This window comes from Cydia amplana, chromosome 1 (genome assembly GCF_948474715.1).
Source record: "Cydia amplana chromosome 1, ilCydAmpl1.1, whole genome shotgun sequence".
NCBI lineage: Eukaryota > Metazoa > Arthropoda > Insecta > Lepidoptera > Tortricidae > Cydia > Cydia amplana.
The window spans coordinates 24,045,639-24,064,403 of NC_086069.1; the positions used below are offsets into that span (position 1 = coordinate 24,045,639).

General features: G+C 36.8%; 2 protein-coding genes across 2 annotated transcripts in view; both read right to left on the reverse strand.

Moving 5' to 3' along the window:
* Nucleotides 1–18,765, reverse strand: part of LOC134651342 (uncharacterized) — a 78,542-nt gene that overhangs the window by 21,641 nt on the left and 38,136 nt on the right. The gene's annotated exons all lie outside the window — the stretch shown is intronic.
* Nucleotides 4,978–9,680, reverse strand: LOC134654087 (uncharacterized). Its single transcript, XM_063509510.1, has 2 exons — nucleotides 9,023–9,680; nucleotides 4,978–8,540 (listed from the first exon to the last, which is right to left on the reverse strand). The coding sequence occupies exons 1-2, from the start codon at nucleotides 9,043–9,045 to the stop codon at nucleotides 6,125–6,127; spliced, it is 2,439 nt and encodes an 812-aa protein (XP_063365580.1). The 5' UTR covers nucleotides 9,046–9,680; the 3' UTR covers nucleotides 4,978–6,124.

Here is an 18,765-nt window from a genome sequence, read left to right on the forward strand (position 1 = left end):
TAAAAATGTGTCCCAAGCATTTCCCTCTACCCTTTTCGTCGCCTGACCTAAATGTAGTCAATATGATGGGTGCTGATGCTGAGAAAGGGGCGGCTACAAGGCCTGGAGCCTAGGGCGGCAAAGACTGCAAATCCGATACTGTACACACTCGCAGAGTTCACGGTTGAGCCTGTTATTAGCCTAAGGTCCCTCTGTACACATGAAATGCAATAAAATATTTGATTTGAGTTGAAATTTAATGGTGACATTAGGTAGCGCCTGACATGGCAGTGTTTAAATACCTACATTATGCTGATCGGTTGTTTACGGCGTCATCTTTTCATTTTTATCAGTCCCATTCACTTAAAATCAGTCACTCAAATTGCCGATCGATCTTCAAAATCACTAATCTACTTATAAGCTTTTTAGGGTTCCGTAGCCAAATGGCAAAAAACGGAACCCTTATAGATTCGTCATGTCCGTCTGTCTGTCTGTCCGTCTGTCCGTCTGTCCGTCTGTCTGTCCGTCCGTATGTCACAGCCACTTTTCTCCGAAACTATAAGAACTATACTGTTAAAACTTGGTAAATAGATGTATTCTGTGAACCGCATTAAGATTTTCACACAAAAATAAAAAAAAAACAATACATTTTTGGGGTTCCCCATACTTCGAACTGAAACGCAAAAATTTTTTTTTCATCAAACCCATACGTGTGGGGTATCTATGGATAGGTCTTCAAAAATGATATTGAGGTTTCTAATATCATTTTTTTCTAAACTGAATATTTTGCGCGAGAGACACTTCCAAAGTGGTAAAATGTGTGTCCCCCCCCCTGTAACTTCTAAAATAAGAGAATGATAAAACTAAAAAAAATATATGATGTACATTACCATATAAACTTCCACCGAAAATTGGTTTGAACGAGATCTAGTAAGTAGTTTTTTTTTATACGTCATATATCGCCTAAATACGGAACCCTTCATGGGCGAGTCCGACTCGCACTTGGCCGCTTTTTTTTTAATCTTCAGCAAAGATGAAAAGATTATGCAATGACATACAACCTTTCAATACGTTGATTGCTAGAAAAGCATCGTTTTGTTCTGGCTCTGGAGTAAAGGCCAGACGAGGGTAGAAGGTTCCTATTCTTATGCAGATTTCGACGTCGTGATTAATTGTGGATGGCCGCTGTGGAATAATCTCTTCATCTCGTAGACGTCTCGATCGATTCAGCGCTTGGTGCAAATATGCAGGGAAAGAGTTAAAATAGTTTTTGATTATTTTATGACATGTTCCGACGAATCGCTTGATTGTAAGCGATTACCGTCGCCCATAGACACCCGAAACACCAGTGGGGTTTTATATTATAGGTACACCACCAGAGGGGTAGTTTTCTTTCTTTAGACTAACGTTTTACCTGCGTAAAAGAACCCGTCGCAGCGCGTCGCATCGTTTTGACTTCTTTACTTACTGTGTAGAATGGACGAGAACTTAGGTAGGTTTTAACGATTAAGAATAGTATTATATGTATCGTAATCCGAATCATTTTCATGTCATTTTAAAGTAGATACCTACTTTCGTAGCTGTGCGTAAAGGATGACTCACGTTAGAATGGCGCTGTCCAGGCCGGGGCGACCGACACTTCAGTTTATATCAGTGATCACGTGATGTTTTCTATAGGTAAACGAAGTGTCGGACGCCCGGCCCGGCCCCGGGAGGTTATAACGTGAGTCATAAGTACTTAAATGTGCCATCCGGGGAACTCAGTCATGAATGGTCTCAGGACAAGAGTTTAATCCATCAAAACGCTTATATCCCATGCCTTAAACCTTCAAACCACGCTCACACCATTTAGAATAGGTACAGCTCGGAGCTCGGTAAGTGTGCGCGAATGTGCCCGCCGGGCGAACTTAGTTGTGAACCAGACTGTAACCGATCACGGCAATCTACGTATACCTACGTATTCTATCGCTTTCAAATTGAGCGGTAGCAATTGTAAGCAAAGTTATCAAAGTTTAAACCGTACTCGTTTATTATCGACGACCGGTCTGCATGGCCTAGTGGGTAGTGACCCTGCCTGTGAAGCCGCGGTCCTGGGTTCGAATCCCAGTAAGGGCATTTATTTGTGCGATGAGCACAGATATTTGTTCCTGAGTCATGGTTGTTTTCTATGTATTTAAGTATTTGTATATTATATATATCGTTGTCTAAGTACCCACAATACAAGTCTAGAGCTTACCGTGGGGCTTAGTCAATTTGTGTAAAATGTCCTCTAATATATATTTTAATAAAAAAAATACTACAGGGTGTTTTCGTTATGTCTGACCATTACTCTGAGGGGTGAATATGTAGTTGTAGGTAATACTGAACAACTTTTACTATTTAAATCATCAGATCATCATTACAACATAGTATAAAACAAAGTCGCTTCCCGCTGTCTCTCTGTCCCTGTGTAGGTATGCTTAGATCTTTAAAACTACGCAACGGATTTTGATGCGGTTTTTTTAATAGGTAGAGTGATTCAAGAGGAAGGTTTATGCATAATTTGTTAACCCGTGCGAAGCTGGGGCGGGTCGCAAGTGTAGAATAAATAGACTATGACAGATTGTTTGGAATGCGAACTGGAGAGATATATATCTATATTTCAAAAATAATTTCAGGATGGCAGATAATTTTGGAGCGTTGTTTTATTTGCTACTTTTGATGCTGACATTGCTGACTAAGTAAATCCTGATGAGAGATGGCGCAACGAACCCTGAATGGCGGCAACAGAAGGTCTTGACATAGCCTAAATTAGGTACAGTCTTCAGTTATACATATAATTAGCAGAGATTCTTTCTCAATTTATATCGCAGGAAACGTAAATTGTGACAACGTAGGAAATGCCAGTATCACAATTTTTACACTAGTACGTACACACATGAGGGCGCCTTTGTGCCTTTACAATTCAGGTTGGCTATACGTTGGCACATCTACTCGTACTTCCCGTCGACTGTGCCGTCATGTTAGGTTTACGCGAACCTAATACTTTGTCATTGGGAGTAATTACTAAGTACAAGATGCTTTTGTTGAATATAATAATAATTATATCTATATGTGAAGAAGCTGCACACGCAATGATAAGTATGTAATTTCATTATTAGATAACTACATTAGGTACCTATCGGAGTAAGAGTATATTATAGTTAGGAGAAGATATAGATATAGACTTTTTAGATTTAGATTTTTCAACCAATTTTGGTCACGTTCGTACATAGGGGAACATTCAGAAAACATCAAAATTATGAAAATATCAATAATGTAATAAATTATACGTTAAAACTTTTCGTCACTAAAAACACACCTACTTTTCTTACAATACAAAATGTAACATGGTATAATTTTATTTTTTTAAACAGACAGGTTTTTGTTAGACAATGTTCCGTCCAAAACATCTTTGTTATTAATGTTGTAATTGTTATTTGTTTGTCTGAAATGCATGCAGTGTTTACCTTTAAGTGATTGTTCTTTCTGTGCTAATGTTAACAGTTGTTGGTGAACCAAATAAATAAAATTTTGGTAATTAGGGTACATTCGTACAGTTTGTCTGTAAGAGTGACTGTGTGAAGCTACCCCGTGTATGAATGGTGCCTATTAGATCTACCCCTTTGTGACTTAAACATGCTTTAAAAATACAAAAAAAAACGGGATGTCGTACAAGTACAAAATCTGTTAAAATACTTAAAAGCAAGAATAATAATTATATTTATTTAATCTATATTAATGGGCGTTTTTTTTGTTGTCCCCTACACTTTTTTTTTTCAAATTTGGGTTTTTTTATGTTATTTCTACTCAGAATCACGAGCTCTTTCTATCCAAATAGGAGAAAAAAAGTGTCCCAAAATTTCCATACATTTTTCGATCTTTCCATTCCGCGACCGCCATACAAAGTCTATGAAAATGGTGACGTAATGGAAATAAAAACCTTAGGACACTTTTTTCCTCCTATTAGGATAGAAAGAGCTCGTGATTCTGAGTAGAAATAACATAAAAAATCCCAAATTTGAAAAAAAAGTGTAGGGGACAACAAAAAAAAGCGGCCAAGTGCGAGTCGGACTCGCCCATGAAGGCCGTATTTAGGCGATTTATGACGTATTAAAAATAAACTACTTACTAGATCTCGTTCAAACCAATTTTCTGTGGAAGTTTACATGGTAATGTACATCATATTTTTTTTTTAGTTTTATCATTCTCTTATTTTAGAAGTTACAGGGGGGGAACACACATTTTACCACTTTGGAAGTGTCTCTCGCGCAAACTATTCAGTTTAGAAAAAAATGATATTAGAAACCTCAATATAATTTTTGAAGACCTATCCATAGATACCTCACACGTATGGGTTTGATGAAAAAAGTTTTGAGTTTCAGTTCTAAGTATGGGGAACCCCCAAAATTTAATGGTTTTTTTTTCTATTTTTGTGTAAAAATCTTAATGCGGTTCACAGAATACATCTACTTACCAAGTTTCAACAGTATAGTTCTTATAGTTTCGGAGAAAAGTGGCTGTGACATACGGACGGACAGACAGACAGACAGACAGACATGACGAATCTATAAGGGTTCCGTTTTTGCCATTTGGCTACGGAACCCTAAAAAACGCCCTAATATAGGGGGCATTTCACGTGAAGCGGACAGGGTAAAATGGTTGAGGTTTCCGATTTCGGTTATATTCGAGTATGTTACACATGTACGAGTTCTCGACACAACCACAAAATATTTTTACAATTGGAAGCCTATTTCATAAATTATGGGTCTTAGAAGATTTGACTTAAGGCGAGATTTACACTTCTTTAAATGCCACGACTCAGTTAGAGGAAGTATACTGCCGTCCTCAAGCTAAAAGGCCGCAAAATGCAGCAGTGCCATTTTGAGAAATGAGCAAAAAACGCGCGAAAACATTTTTCTTGAAATTAGTAGGATATAAGCATATACATTAAACGTTATAATATAGTATTTAATTAGTACTATTTTTTAAGTCAATTTAATTTAGTAATAATTCTTAAAAAGTGCTCTAAATCATTAAATTTCCGTTCTTGGTTTGTACCTGTTTAACAAAATTACGCTAATTAAACGACTATAAGGCAGCTAAAGTATATTTAGCGGTCTTTTAACTTTGTAATTTTATCTAAAATTGAATACGTTGTACAAGTCATATGAAGTTAAAAAGTAGAACATAGCTAAAAGGTGACTAGTAGATCTAACCGCCTTTTAGGTATGAATAATAAGTCAACTCATCTAATACATCAAAGACTAAAAGGTGATTAAAAATGTTTAAACGCCTTTTAATTTAACAAAACCATTTGTAATTGTATCGTTTAAAAGATTTTGTGAATTCAGCTAGATAAAAAGGCAGCTATCTTCAGAACAAAATGTAATAACTGCTTTTTAGTTTACAATCATTTCAAATTACCATAAACAAATTTAAGAAGTTACTTTATTCAGAGCAGGAAGAAAATAAATAAAAGACATAAGATACTAAAAATCAAATGTAATCCAAGAAATTAGCGTTCAATCATTCTCAAAATAATATTTATTTGAAGTTCAAGTTAGTAATAAACTCTGCTAATCATAATATTACTGTGGGACAACGTAGGAGTAAGCACATCTTAATTTAATTCGCTTTGCGATCTTCTTACATGCTTAAAATCACAGTTACGTCAGTTTAATGTAATTCCTAATTAAAAACACCCCTCAGTCTTCAGTACGAGCAATTATTTTAATAGTAAAATGGCTTACCCATATTGTTTGTAATTGTACTATAACTACTATAACTTTTTAATACAGCTAAATATGTTTTAATCATCTTACAGAATTATCCATAATCGTTTTTAACGAAAAGGTAGATAGTCAGTCACAAATCTTACACAACTAATGACAATGATCACAATTACTTAAACAAGTAGATAACAAATTCGTATTTGTACTTATGGAGATCAATCAACTTTATTTCTACTTAAAAATTAAATATAACATATAAGTCAGTGATCAGTCTTACATGATTTTTAAGAATAGTGAGGTAGAGAATACTACAGGCGTAATACATGCCCGATAATTAAAGTAATTAGGTTCTTAACTCAAATAATATGTTCATTAAAACTAATAGCGACATACTACCGCGATTCTGGCAAATCGCGCCAAAATTTCAACTTATGTGTAGGTATTACTTGTGAGCATTTGTTTATAATTTCCTTTTTTCTACCAACGTCGGTACCTTTGGGATCGACTCGTTTGGGAAAAGTAATAGGGCTTGGATTCTTCAAGTATTTGTCATTTAGAAAGCGGAGTTGCTGGTAATCATTTTTGAATTCAGTTTTGTATGATAAATCATAGCACCCTCTAGTAAAACATGCTTGTGTAATATCACGAAGGTAAACACGTGGATTCGAATTTTGAATTCTACGCTCTGAAGTAAAGTTAGGCACGTTAATAAAATCTTCAATTACCATGGATTTCACTGTTACTTTTCCCTTGTTCGCTGATCCCACTGATTCCGTAAAATCAGCAAAGTCGTAAATTTTGCCTTTGTGTTTCATGGACAATTCGACTTGATGATGAAACTGGTCACAGCTCATGAAAGTGTGACCAGGTTCGAAGTAGTACAACGTTATGGATTCCGTGCCTATATAATCGCTATTAACCATATGAACTAGCATGGAATATAAAAGCCAGTTCTTGTTCTGTGCACTGCAGTTATCAAGCCATATATTTACATGTTTGGTGTCACGATATTGCAAAAAGAATGAAAAAAATGCACTCATTATGTCTTCTTGCTTTCTTCCAGCTATAGCGTCGTGCCAAAGAACAGCGTAAGGTTTAATACTAGATGTTATTTTTCCCAATGGTGCAAAGGTTTGATTATATGTAGCAAGACGTAAACAGAATATTATTTTCTTAAATGTGTCCAATCTTGGAAGCATTATAACCTTTTGCAAATCAGCACTAAAATATATATTATCCGGGTCTTGTTCAGTCTTGTGTTCTTCATACAATTTTCTAGCTGCAACATATTTGTCATGATGAATCGCAAATGATGTGCAGTCCTCGCAGTTATCTAGAATATTTTCCTCGATATTATGAGAACTTTCTTTTTTGTGTATTTGGTAGCTTTCGCAAACCTCACATTCTTCATTTCCTAAATTAGTAAAAGATATATTCATTTCTTTAACGACCTGCCTATATAATTCGTAAGAAACTGGATCTTGAGGATATTTTTTGCAAAAGTGGTCATGCATAAACGTGATAGTTACGTCGCTCGGCAAATATCTACGGTTAGGAGCATGCGCTCTTCGGTAATGTGGTTCTAAAGGATGGAACGATTCAACGTGTTGACGAAGTATTTCTCTATCGTAAGCTAATGTCTTAGTATGTTTTCCACGTGAATCGGTCAAATCGTCATCAGCTAAAGAGTTGTACAAAACCTTGTCATTCGTTTTATTAAATCCGAGTGTAGTCAAAAAAAATATTTTACAAACTGCCACTTTTGTATCATCATGTTTTCTTAGGAAAAACGTTCTCCTTGGGGCTCGAAGATTTGGTCCAGTCTTTTGCCTCTTAGGTACAACTACAGGCACATTATTTTGTATGAATAATCTTCTTTCTTTCCATGTTAAATTCCAGTAACTGTCGTTAACATCCTCTCTCTCTTCATCTGTCAATAAGGTAGTGCATTTTTTATGACATTTTGAATCGCACCCTGGCTTAACCAGATATTCCAATCGCTTGTCTTCTTTCTTGTCGGCGTTTCTTTCACTTAGACTTGTATCGTATTTTTTTCGCTTAGGTGCAGGTGAACTTTGACCATTTTCTCCAGATAAATCAATACTAATCTCTTCGCTATTGTTAATTGTGGGTATATAATTTAACTCCGTAGTATTCCTTCGTTTTAGAATTCTTTCACCGATTTTATTAGTTTGGGTATCGGGTATGATTTCTATGTTAATGGTATTTCTTCGCTTAATAATATTGGTTGTATTAAACATAGACATATGGGAGTGCTTATTCGGATGTTTATTCAAGACTGGGGCCGCAATTTTATTTTCAGAATCATCACTACTACTCGTTTCTGGAATATAATTTTTGTCGCGCACGGAATCATCGGATGAAAAATCATCATCTCTGTGTGACGATGAAGAACTTCGGCTGCTTATGCTTAGCTCTTCATCACACCTTAAATCAAGTTGTTTTTCAGTATTGGTCGCTGGGAACGCTTGTTGGAGAAGATCTACGGCATTCGACAAAAAGACAGAAGATTTAGATTGTGTGGTAGCGTACTCGTTAAAATTATTAAATATATCAGATGTGAGTGAATAATTCCTGCGATTGACTTCATTTACCATCTCTTGGACACAATGTTTAGGTAATCCTTTTTCCACAGGTTTTTCGTGTGATGACGTGGGTTCCACATAATGATCAGGCAACTGGATGTTATGACAATCGACCGAATGATGGATGTCTTCACTGTTTTGGTTTGATGGATTTCTACATCTGTCTAAAATGGTTTTCAACCGAGAGGTCTTCGGTTCATACCTGGAGCAATTAAACATATTTCTATAAGTTCTAGGTGCCTACCTTATCCTAAAAAAGTAGTTTTTTTGTCCCGCGTAGGTATGTGAAGTGTACTTAACTGTGAGAAGACGTCCATAAAAACGTTTTGGTCAAAAAAGTAAGATTATGTTTCCGATTATACTATTAATACAACTTATGCAACACACTACAGGCAGACAGACAATTTAAAGATTGTTTTATGAGTTCTCATGATTGTTTTGTCTCTCCATCACCAGGCAAGCTTCATAGTACATACAATGCTATTAAACATATCTTCACAAGATATACCTACACATCAAATTAGTTCCCAATTGAAAATGATGAAGTAAAATGTACATTGAGTAGAGTACTAAACTTGACTAAAGAAATAACGCGCCAAAACAGGTGTTAAACTATCTATAAGAAGGTCGTTAAACGGTAGGTACATAATACTTATCCCAAATGAATACGTAAAAATACTTTACCTCGTGAGTTTGCGCGGCTGCATACTGGAATTGGCGGGAAACTGCGCCCGGTCTTCACGTGCCACACCCTCACTCGACGGGAGCGCCCGCGCAACTGATTTCGTTGCTTCGAGCGAGGATCAAGTAACCGCCTTATTGATATGGAATACCTAGTTACCGCGATATATTTCTGGAACTGTCTACTATTTTGTTCTATCATTGCCAAATTAAAAAGCCGTGACGGCCTTAAACCGATGCATTTGCATGTATACCTTTTACGCCTATACTAACGACAAGGCGGCTAAGCGACTTTAACGGCTTTTTAATTGTGTATTTATAGCTTAGCTGCTATTTAGTTTGGGAGTAATCATCATTTGGCCGTAATATTTGTTACGCTAGGGAGCAGTTAAAGTACAGTAGCCACCTTTTAGTCGTGGAAGTTGCAATAACTGTTTTTAAGAGTTGTACTAAATACCCGATGTCAAATAGTAAGAAGCAGTTATTGGCCTTTAACAGCCTTTTAGTGAATTTTCTAATTAAAAACTGCCTTTTTGCTGGTAAAAGTGGCAAAATGGTGTATTTAGCCGCTCGCGGGACGGCCGTAACTTCGCGGTTTTTTCACATAGAGCTATGACACCTAGATAGGTAGATAGAGAATTGTTTACTGTATCGCGCTGTGATATTAACTCAAAAACGTCGTAAGAGCCTTTAACGGCCTTTTAGCTTGAGGACGGCAGTATAGTGAACCAAACTAACTGCTTCATTTAATTAACCCTTAAATTGCCTTTATTACCTCATATTTCGATTTCGGTTATAACTTTTTTTTAATGAAAAAAAAGTGTAAAATATATTTTTTTTTACTTTGTTACAAAGTTCGCATTTTTTGAAAAAAGTTTGGCTTGTTATTTTGAAAGCCTATATTATGTTTATACTCTACGCAAAATTTTATAGTGGGCCGCAAAGTAGTTTAGGAGCTATATGAATAACAATACCAAAGTGGGGCGTCAGCCCCATAGTAGCATCACTCTGTCCATAGTTACGAGGACACAATTTCGTTTCACATACATTTTAAATACTGTTATTAATGGTTGTGTCTTATTATTTGGGTGATTTCCTACTAGTTACCACCAAATTGTCACCAGTAGTATCAACTGGATTTTTTTCCTCACCTGTTCCCAGTGGTAACAATTGAAAAAAAAACCTAGTAGTAAAATACTAGTGGCATTTTTTCTCATGGGTCATCCATTAATAAAATTACGTCACACGTTTAGGGGAAGGGAGAGGTCAAGAAATGTGTCATGTTTTGACTTTGTGACGTCACTTAAACTTCATCTGTAACCGAACATTGTTATCATTTTTGTGTATTATTCTAGGTATTTTAATTAGTATGGAACACTAAAAAAGTTCTGGTGGTAACTACTGAGGGGGTCATCCATAAATTACCTGCTTGCCACATTTGGCAACCCTAACCCCCCACCCGGAGTGACGTCACATATTTTGCAATTTTGTTTTCAACTAAATTAGGAATTCGAATTACGTAGGAATTATTATTTTAGTATTAGATATTTTATGACACGAAACGGATTAGGAATAAAAATGGAAACAATATTCTGTTACAGGTGAAGTTTAAGTGACGTCACAAAGTCAAAACATGTCACATTTTTTGACCTCTCCCTCCCCCTAAACGTGTGAAATAATTTTATTAATGGATGACCCCTGAGAAAAAATGCCACTAGTATTTTACTACTAGGTTTTTTTTTCTTTTACTACTAGGTTTTTTTTTCAATTGTTACCAGTGGGAACAGGTGGGAATAAAATCCCAGTTGATACTACTGGTGACAATTTGGTGGTAACTAGTGGGAAATCACCCAAATAATAAGACACAACCATTAACAACAGTATTTAAAAAGTTGTGAAACGAAAATGTGTCCTCGTAACTATGGACAGAGTGATGCTACTATGGGGCTGACGCCGCACTTTGGTATTGTTATTCGTATAGCTCCTAAACTACTTTGCGGCCCACCAGAAAATTTTGCGTAGAGTAAAAATATAATATAGGCTTTCAAATTAATAAGCAAAAATTTTTTTCAAAAAATGCAAACTTTGTAAAAAAGTAAAAAAAAAATATTTTACACTTTTTTTTTCATAAAAAAAAGTTATAACCGAAATCGAAATATGAGGTAATAAAGACAATTTATGGGTTAATTAAATGTAGCAGTTAGTTTGGTTCACTATATTTCCTCTAACTGAGTCGTGGCATTTAAAGAAGTGTAAATCTCGCCTTAAGTCAAATCTTCTAAGACCCATAATTTATGAAATAGGCTTCCAATTGTAAAAATATTTTGTGGTTGTGTCGAGAACTCATACATGTGTAACATACTCGAATATAACCGAAATCGGAACCCTCAACCATTTTACCCTGTCCGCTTCACGTGAAATGCCCCATAGGTAGGTAGGTACTTTATATTAGATATGATGTTAGTAGAGGTAATATTGTATATATCATTGAAATAACATTTATAAAAGTACCTATGTAACGTTGAAAAGATCCCATTCAAAGCAGAAGCAAAACTTAGTAAAATACAAGAGAGATAACTGTCATCTTTCCAAAATACTTACAACAAAAAAACAACTGTGTGCCAAGTGGGTTTAGGTTCAAAATCCTATGGGATGTTTGAATGAGTTTCTTAACCAGAAGATTCACGAGTAGGTATTCCTTAAACGATAATGTTGTAAGAATTTCTTATGTTTATGTTGGTAACAATGTAAGCGCCTTAGAAATGATAGAAGAACGTGGAGATGTGGCACAAAAGCTGTGGACAGGGAAGAGAAACCGATATTTATAATACCGGTATTTACCTGTAGCTACTAACACTAACCGGTAATAATAATGAAAACAAGTATTTTAACATAGAAGGGCGGGGTGAAACACGTTTTTTCTGTTATTAATTACACATTTAAACCAACTACAGTGTTATAAAGAATGCGAAACAATGGGAATTAATTCATGGAAAATTTGAGCAAAAAGGTTGTTCTAACTAGATATGCCACGAATATTCGGCAACTATTCGGTATTCGGCCTATTCGGCCACTTTGCCGAATATTCGGTATTCAACCAATGTTGCCTACTATTCGGCCGAATACCGAATATCTGTTGCACCTACCTAAAAAGAAGAATTACACAATAAAAATAACCAAAAACTAGGTTACATTTAATATTTAAAATGTATTCTTGGAAAGTTCTTAAATACGAAGACCTTTTTAGGGTTCCGTAGTTTGAGCCTTAGTTGATTACAAAATATTTTATTTGATCATGGGTGGGTTTGATTTGATTGACTCTTAACAATATTCATTAATTCTGTTCAACAAAAAATAAGTAGGTATATATTATCTTAGCAAACGTTATGCTTTGTTGCCGAACAGTTTTCATTAATATGTAATTGTGCCGATGCCGAATATTCGGTCGCCGAATATTCGGTATTCGGTATGCGGCCAAAACCACTATTCGGGGCATCTCTAGTTCTAACTGTTCAGCATATACTGAGACATTTTCGGATTAATTAATAACTATAAATGCGGCCCTTATAATATGTAAGTATCTGCTATTAATGTATGCCACGCTGAAAGCATTAGACGGCTCACAGCCCATTACTTATGCACGATCAATGTCAAGACGATATGTAAGAGACGTGGAACGGAACATGACGTGGACACAGCTCGAGGTCGGGTATTCCCAATTGCCCAACGACCGTAGGTGAGTCCATCGCTTAACGGTTTCGGTAGTTCTTACCATTGTTATTCTAACTCACGGGACTGCGAGGTCAAAATGAAGGATAAAACAATTTAAACGGATTAATCTCGTAGGTATTCTGTCGTTTCAGACCATACAGTTTCAGCGACATCATCGCAATTTATCAAGGCATTTGACAGTGACATCCACTGCGTCAGTGCTGCAACAGAAAAGGTACAGTTGCAATTACTACGGCGGCGTTGGTGCCAATTTTAGTAAAATTATTGACAAATCGTAGGCAGTAATGCGGCTACGAACGTCAGTCACTTTATCAAGGAATTTGGCAGCGAAAGTGCCCGCGTCTACGTCGCAGCAGTAATGCTACAATAGCATTGCAGCTACAGTTGCCATCCAAAAGTCACCTTGACACTGTAATAGCAACACTGCTGCAGTCGCAATCCAAATGTCAACCTGATGAACTCTCCATGTATAGTTTTCCATTTAGTTAGTGCAACATAAGTTACTAAACTAAAAAACTAAATATTTTCCGTACAGTACAGGAACACAGGTACTGTGAGTATTCTATTATATCATGTATTGCGATCGAAATCGCATCATCAAAGTGCAACGGAGCGCAATTTCAAACGCCGTCACTCGGCAGTTAGTTGGCTGCTCCCCCGTGCCCCGCCAAAAGACATTATGTCACTTCTCCACTTGAAGAAGCTTCGATGTTTTGGCCTCGTTCAAGTGATGCGGCCGCGGAAATTGAAAACGTCTTGTGAATACGGTTTCCAAACTTGAGAGTGAGTTGCCAGGTTTGCCAATAGATTGGAAATCGAATAGTGTTAACTATAGTAGTTAGCAAATATCTAATCTAATTAATATGCTATATTTGGACGACTGGTCTGGCCTAGTGGGTAGTGACCCTGCCTGTGAAGCCGCGGTCCTGGGTTCGAATCCCGGTAAGGGCATTTATTTGTGTGATGAGTACAGATATTTGTTCCTGAGTCTTAGGTGTTTTATATGTATTTGTATATTATAAACATCGTTGTCTGAGTACCCACAACACAAGCCTTCTTGGCTTACTGTGGGACTTGGTCAGTCTGTGTAAGAATGTCCTATAATATTTATTTAATATTTATTTATTTATTTATATGGGATGGTCCTATTAAATAGCATCTGTTATTTCATGTAGACAACACTCATTTTATTTGTTACTCATACATTAATAATTATTTGATAGCTAAATCAAGTTCTCAAAAGGGTATGGCATAGGCATTTTTTTATCTTTAAAGACAAGATAAAGAACGCGTCAAAAAGTATAAAGAAACGAAAACAGATGGTTTCAGCATGACTTTATTTTATAGCTCTCGAATTCGTAATTAATCAAGATATTTCTCTATGTTTTAGAAAAATAGACACAAAGATAATACCGAATAGGTACTTACATTGTTAAATACATAATGCAATAGATATGAAAAGTGACCTGCCTTATATATTTTATGAGAAAAGTAACTGGAGGAGCAACACTTTGAAGCGGCCTGAGGAGGCTTTTGGGAGTCGTTTGGCAATCTAAATGACATACCCCATTCCAACATCTCCTTGAAACGGACTTCTTGAAAACATTGGTGTTCAGGATTCCGTACACAGCTAGTGTGCCAAACGGGATCTTATTTTAAGCTTTTCCCACCATCGTCTGCGAGTCAGCCTAGTCACTAATAGGCTGTACCTAGATAGACGGCGGTGGTAGGTAACCTATTAGTAGGAAGTATAAGCAAGCACCGAAGTTTTGTTCTCAGGGAACGCGTATTAAGAAAAAGTCAAAGTTCAAAATCTGTTTGAGATAATTTAAAAATATTAGATAGCATAGGATATAGTTCTGCAGCTAAACTAAAGCAATTTCAACTTTCTGTGCTAATCCGGACGCAGAGAAAAATTCCAATTCGGAGAAAACTCACACAAAGTTTCAAACGGTTTACATTCCACAAACTTTAACCCATTCAGCGCTAATCACGTCAGGTTATCGTTTTGCCTCTGCTAATCATTTTCGCTACATACCGGGAAACCTATGTTTACGCCTACGACGTAGCGCTACGACCGTAGCTCAGCGGTGAATGTGTTAAACTGCCTATCTGCCAAAATTTTCTTTTCTCTCTCTCCCTTTCTCTTTTTTTTGTCGCGCTCAAAACGTAGGTAACTGCAGATTTTAGCAATTGAGGCCCGTTTTAATTACCAGAAAAATAAAAATGGGGTAAAATTCGTGGCTGAGATATTTATGTGACGACCATACCCCGGTTTGACGGGAGCTTTTCGGTATGACGTCTAATAAACTTACTTCAGATACCGATATAAAAATAATTAATTAAAAATTAAAAAAACACGACTGCAGTTTAAAAGCGAACTGAAAAGCAAAAAAATAATTTTAGTTATGTTAGTTACTCAACTTAATTAATTTAATTAGAATATAAGTGTTCAGGCAGGGTCATAAACAGCAAATGCAAAAGCTTAGGCTCATTTAAGATCGTGACTGTACCTGCATATTTTATTTCAATTGCAGTCGGAGACCTTGATGTATTAAAATTTTCCCATTTAAAAGGTCCCCGACTGCAATCAAAATAAAATATACAGGTACAGTCACGATCCTAAATTAGCCTAAACTTTTGCATTTGCTGTTTATGACCCTGCATGAACACTTATATTCTAATTTACATTAATTAAGTTGAGTAACTAACATAACTAAAATTATTTTTTTGCTTTTCAGTTCGCTTTTAAACTGCAGTCGTGTTTTTTTAATTTTTAATTAATTATTTTTATTTTATACATTTTAGTGATCATACAAACTAACCATATTTTTTATGATTTAAGGCAATGTAGTTCCTTCAAGGAGCTTTCATCATGCTGATTTTTGATATGTTACCATGAAACGTGCTTGAAAACCTAAATAGGTCGGACCCAAAAACCAGACGTATTGAAAAGTGCTAGAGCGTACTATCTCTGCAACTACATATATAATATCTTTAATACCGCATAATTATAATACCGATATTTAGATAATAATATATGTACATGGTAGCCATTACTCAGAATTGCATGTACCTAATGCTGATACAGATGGCGCTGATTTATTCGGATCTAAAGTACCACTCATGGAGGTTTATTTACGTGATTACCTCCTCATCAGTTAATCAACGGATTTGAGCGAAATTTGTGGCATCTGATAGATATTACTGCGATTTAGGTTAATAGTACAAGCATAAAATATGTGGGCTTATAGCGAGCTGTAAAAGTTCCTTCGACCCTTTGTGGAGCTTGGTCTTCGGCCTTTATCATTTAGATACTTGTAATATTTTTTCTGTGTTTTAAGAACTAGTAAGCATGGACGCAAGCTTGCGTGGAAAGATCCTCTCTCGGACGCTTCGAGCCATCGGCCCCTAATTGGAGCAATTAAGAAACTTGGGGAAGTTCCAAAAAGCACGCACCTGGCTTACGCTCCGGGCCTTACGGCCCGACGCGGAGCTCGGCCTTCGGAATTAAGATGCTTGGGGAAGTTGGAAGCGCGCACCGAGCCTGGCTCTGGGCCTTCGGCCCTACTCGGAGCTCGTCTTCGGCCTTTGCAATTAAGAAACTTGGGGAAGACACAAAAAGCACGCACCTGGCTTACGCTCCTGGCCCTACGCGGAGTTCGGCCTTCGGAATGATTATGCATAAATAGGGAAGTTGGAAGCGCGCACCGAGCCTGGCTCCGGGCCTTCGGCCCTACGCGGAGCTCGGCCTTCGGCCTTCGCAATTAAGAAACTTGGGGAACTTACAAAAAGCACGCACGTGGCTTACGCTTCGGGCCTTACGGCCCTACGCGGAGCTCAGCCTTCGCAATTAAGAAACTTGGGGAAGATACAAAAAGCACGCACCTGCCTTATATACGCTCCAGTCCTTCGGCCCTGCGAGGAGCTCGACTTTCGGCCTTTGCAATTAGAATACTTGGGGATTTTGTATAAAGCGCGCACCGGGTCTGTCTTACGCTCCGGGCCTTCGTGTAGGGTATGCAGCTCGGCCTTTGGCCTTTGAAAAAAATTAGATTTTTACAAAAAAAATGGTTTTTAATGACAATGATTTTTTCTGTCAAAGTCGGTGCAGAGTTAGCTTAGACGGACTCTACAATCGTATCGATTAATAAATATAAGTTATTTGTACACATTTCGATTCCATTAGCGCAATTTGGAACATATTAGGTATTGGCGGCTTTTAAAACATGTGTTAAAAACTTTAAGTACCTATTAGTATAATGTAATATGTATTTTTATGATCGGCGGTCAAAACCTTCCTTTTAATATCCGATTCAATAATAATATTTGGTTTCATGGGATTTGTTTTTCTTAACATATTTTGATAATTCTTACTTTCTCAAAATTAGATTTAAATCAACATGTTGCATATATATTATTACTCGTCATTCAAAGCTCTACATTTTGATACCCTACTCGATAGGTTTGCAAGATATTTTTCTCTTAAGGTTGCGTAATTTGGCGTATTAATCCGCCATATTGATTTTGTAATGACCTCACATAGCCTATGTCACCCGGGATGACGTAAGGATTCTAATGATATATCATACATCTAAATCGGTTAAGGCATTCTGAAGTTATCGTGGAATAAAGAAACTCACATACATATATACATACAAACAAACATGAACGCTGAAACCAATACACTCTTTTTGTTTTGGGCAGTCGTGTAAAAATTACTGACTACCGAGTGAAAACTAGTTTTCAACAAGGCACTTTGCGAAAACTAGTTTTGACTAAAAACTCCCAGTCAATGCTAGTTTTCACCGAGACCATACGGAAAACTAGTTTTAACTAGTGAAAAGACGTTTTCACTAAGGCGATACGGCTTTTTCACTAAAAGCGGGTTTTTACAGTAATTTTTAGGGTTCCGTACCCAAAGGGTAAAAACGGGACCCTATTACTAAGACTCCGCTGTCCGTCCGTCCGTCCGTCCGTCCGTCTGTCACCAGGCTGTATCTCACGAACCGTAATAGCTAGACAGTTGAAATTTTCACAGATGATGTATTTCTATTGCCGCTATAACAACAAATACTAAAAACAGAATAAAATAAAGATTTAAGTGGGGCTCCCATACAACAAACGTGATTTTTGACCGAAGTTAAGCAACGTCGGGCGAGGTCAGTACTTGGATGGGTGACCGTTGGTTCCGTAGCCAAATGGCAAAAAACGGAACCCTTATAGATTCGTCATGTCTGTCTGTCTGTCCGTCTGTCTGTCCGTCTGTCTGTCCGTCTGTCTGTCCGTCCGTATGTCACAGCCACTTTTCTCCGAAACTATAAGAACTATACTGTTGAAACTTGGTAAGTAGATGTATTCTGTGAACCGCATTAAGATTTTCACACAAAAATAGAAAAAAAACAATAAATTTTTGGGGTTCCCCATACTTCGAACTGAAACTCAAAATTTTTTTTTTCATCAAACCCATACGTGTGGGGTATCTATGGATAGGTCTTCAAAAATGATATTGAGGTTCCTAATATCATTTTTTTCTAAACTGAATAGTTTGCACGAGAGACACTTCCAAAGTGGTAAAATGTGTGCCCCCCCCTCCCCCCCCTAACTTCTAAAATAAGAGAATGATAAAACTAAAAAAAATATATGATGTACATTACCATGTAAACTTCCACCGAAAATTGGTTTGAACGAGATCTAGCAAGTAGTTTTTTTTTAATACGTCATAAATCGCCTAAATACGGAACCCTTCATGGGCGAGTCCGACTCGCACTTGGCCGCTTTTTTTTTGCTTGTTTTGCTCTATTTTTTGTTGAAGGTGCGGAACCCTCCGTGCGCGGGTCCGACTCGCACTTGGCCGGTTTTAATATTAAATATCATAATTTCACATCATATTTGCAAAGCATTTCGCATCAACACAGGCAACGTTGTTACGTAGAAAATCCCTCGACAAATATACATATATATCTTTAAACGTTCATTTTTATAAAAATGTTCTCAATACCTATTCTGCTTAT

Excerpts from the sequence above, each read along its gene's own strand:
- LOC134654087 (XM_063509510.1), bottom strand. The coding sequence starts at position 9,045 with ATGCAGCCGCGCAAACTCACGAG. Across the intron at positions 8,541-9,022 it reads CAGCCGCGCAAACTCACGAG|GTATGAACCGAAGACCTCTC; the intron begins GTAAAGTATTTT and ends TAATTGCTCCAG.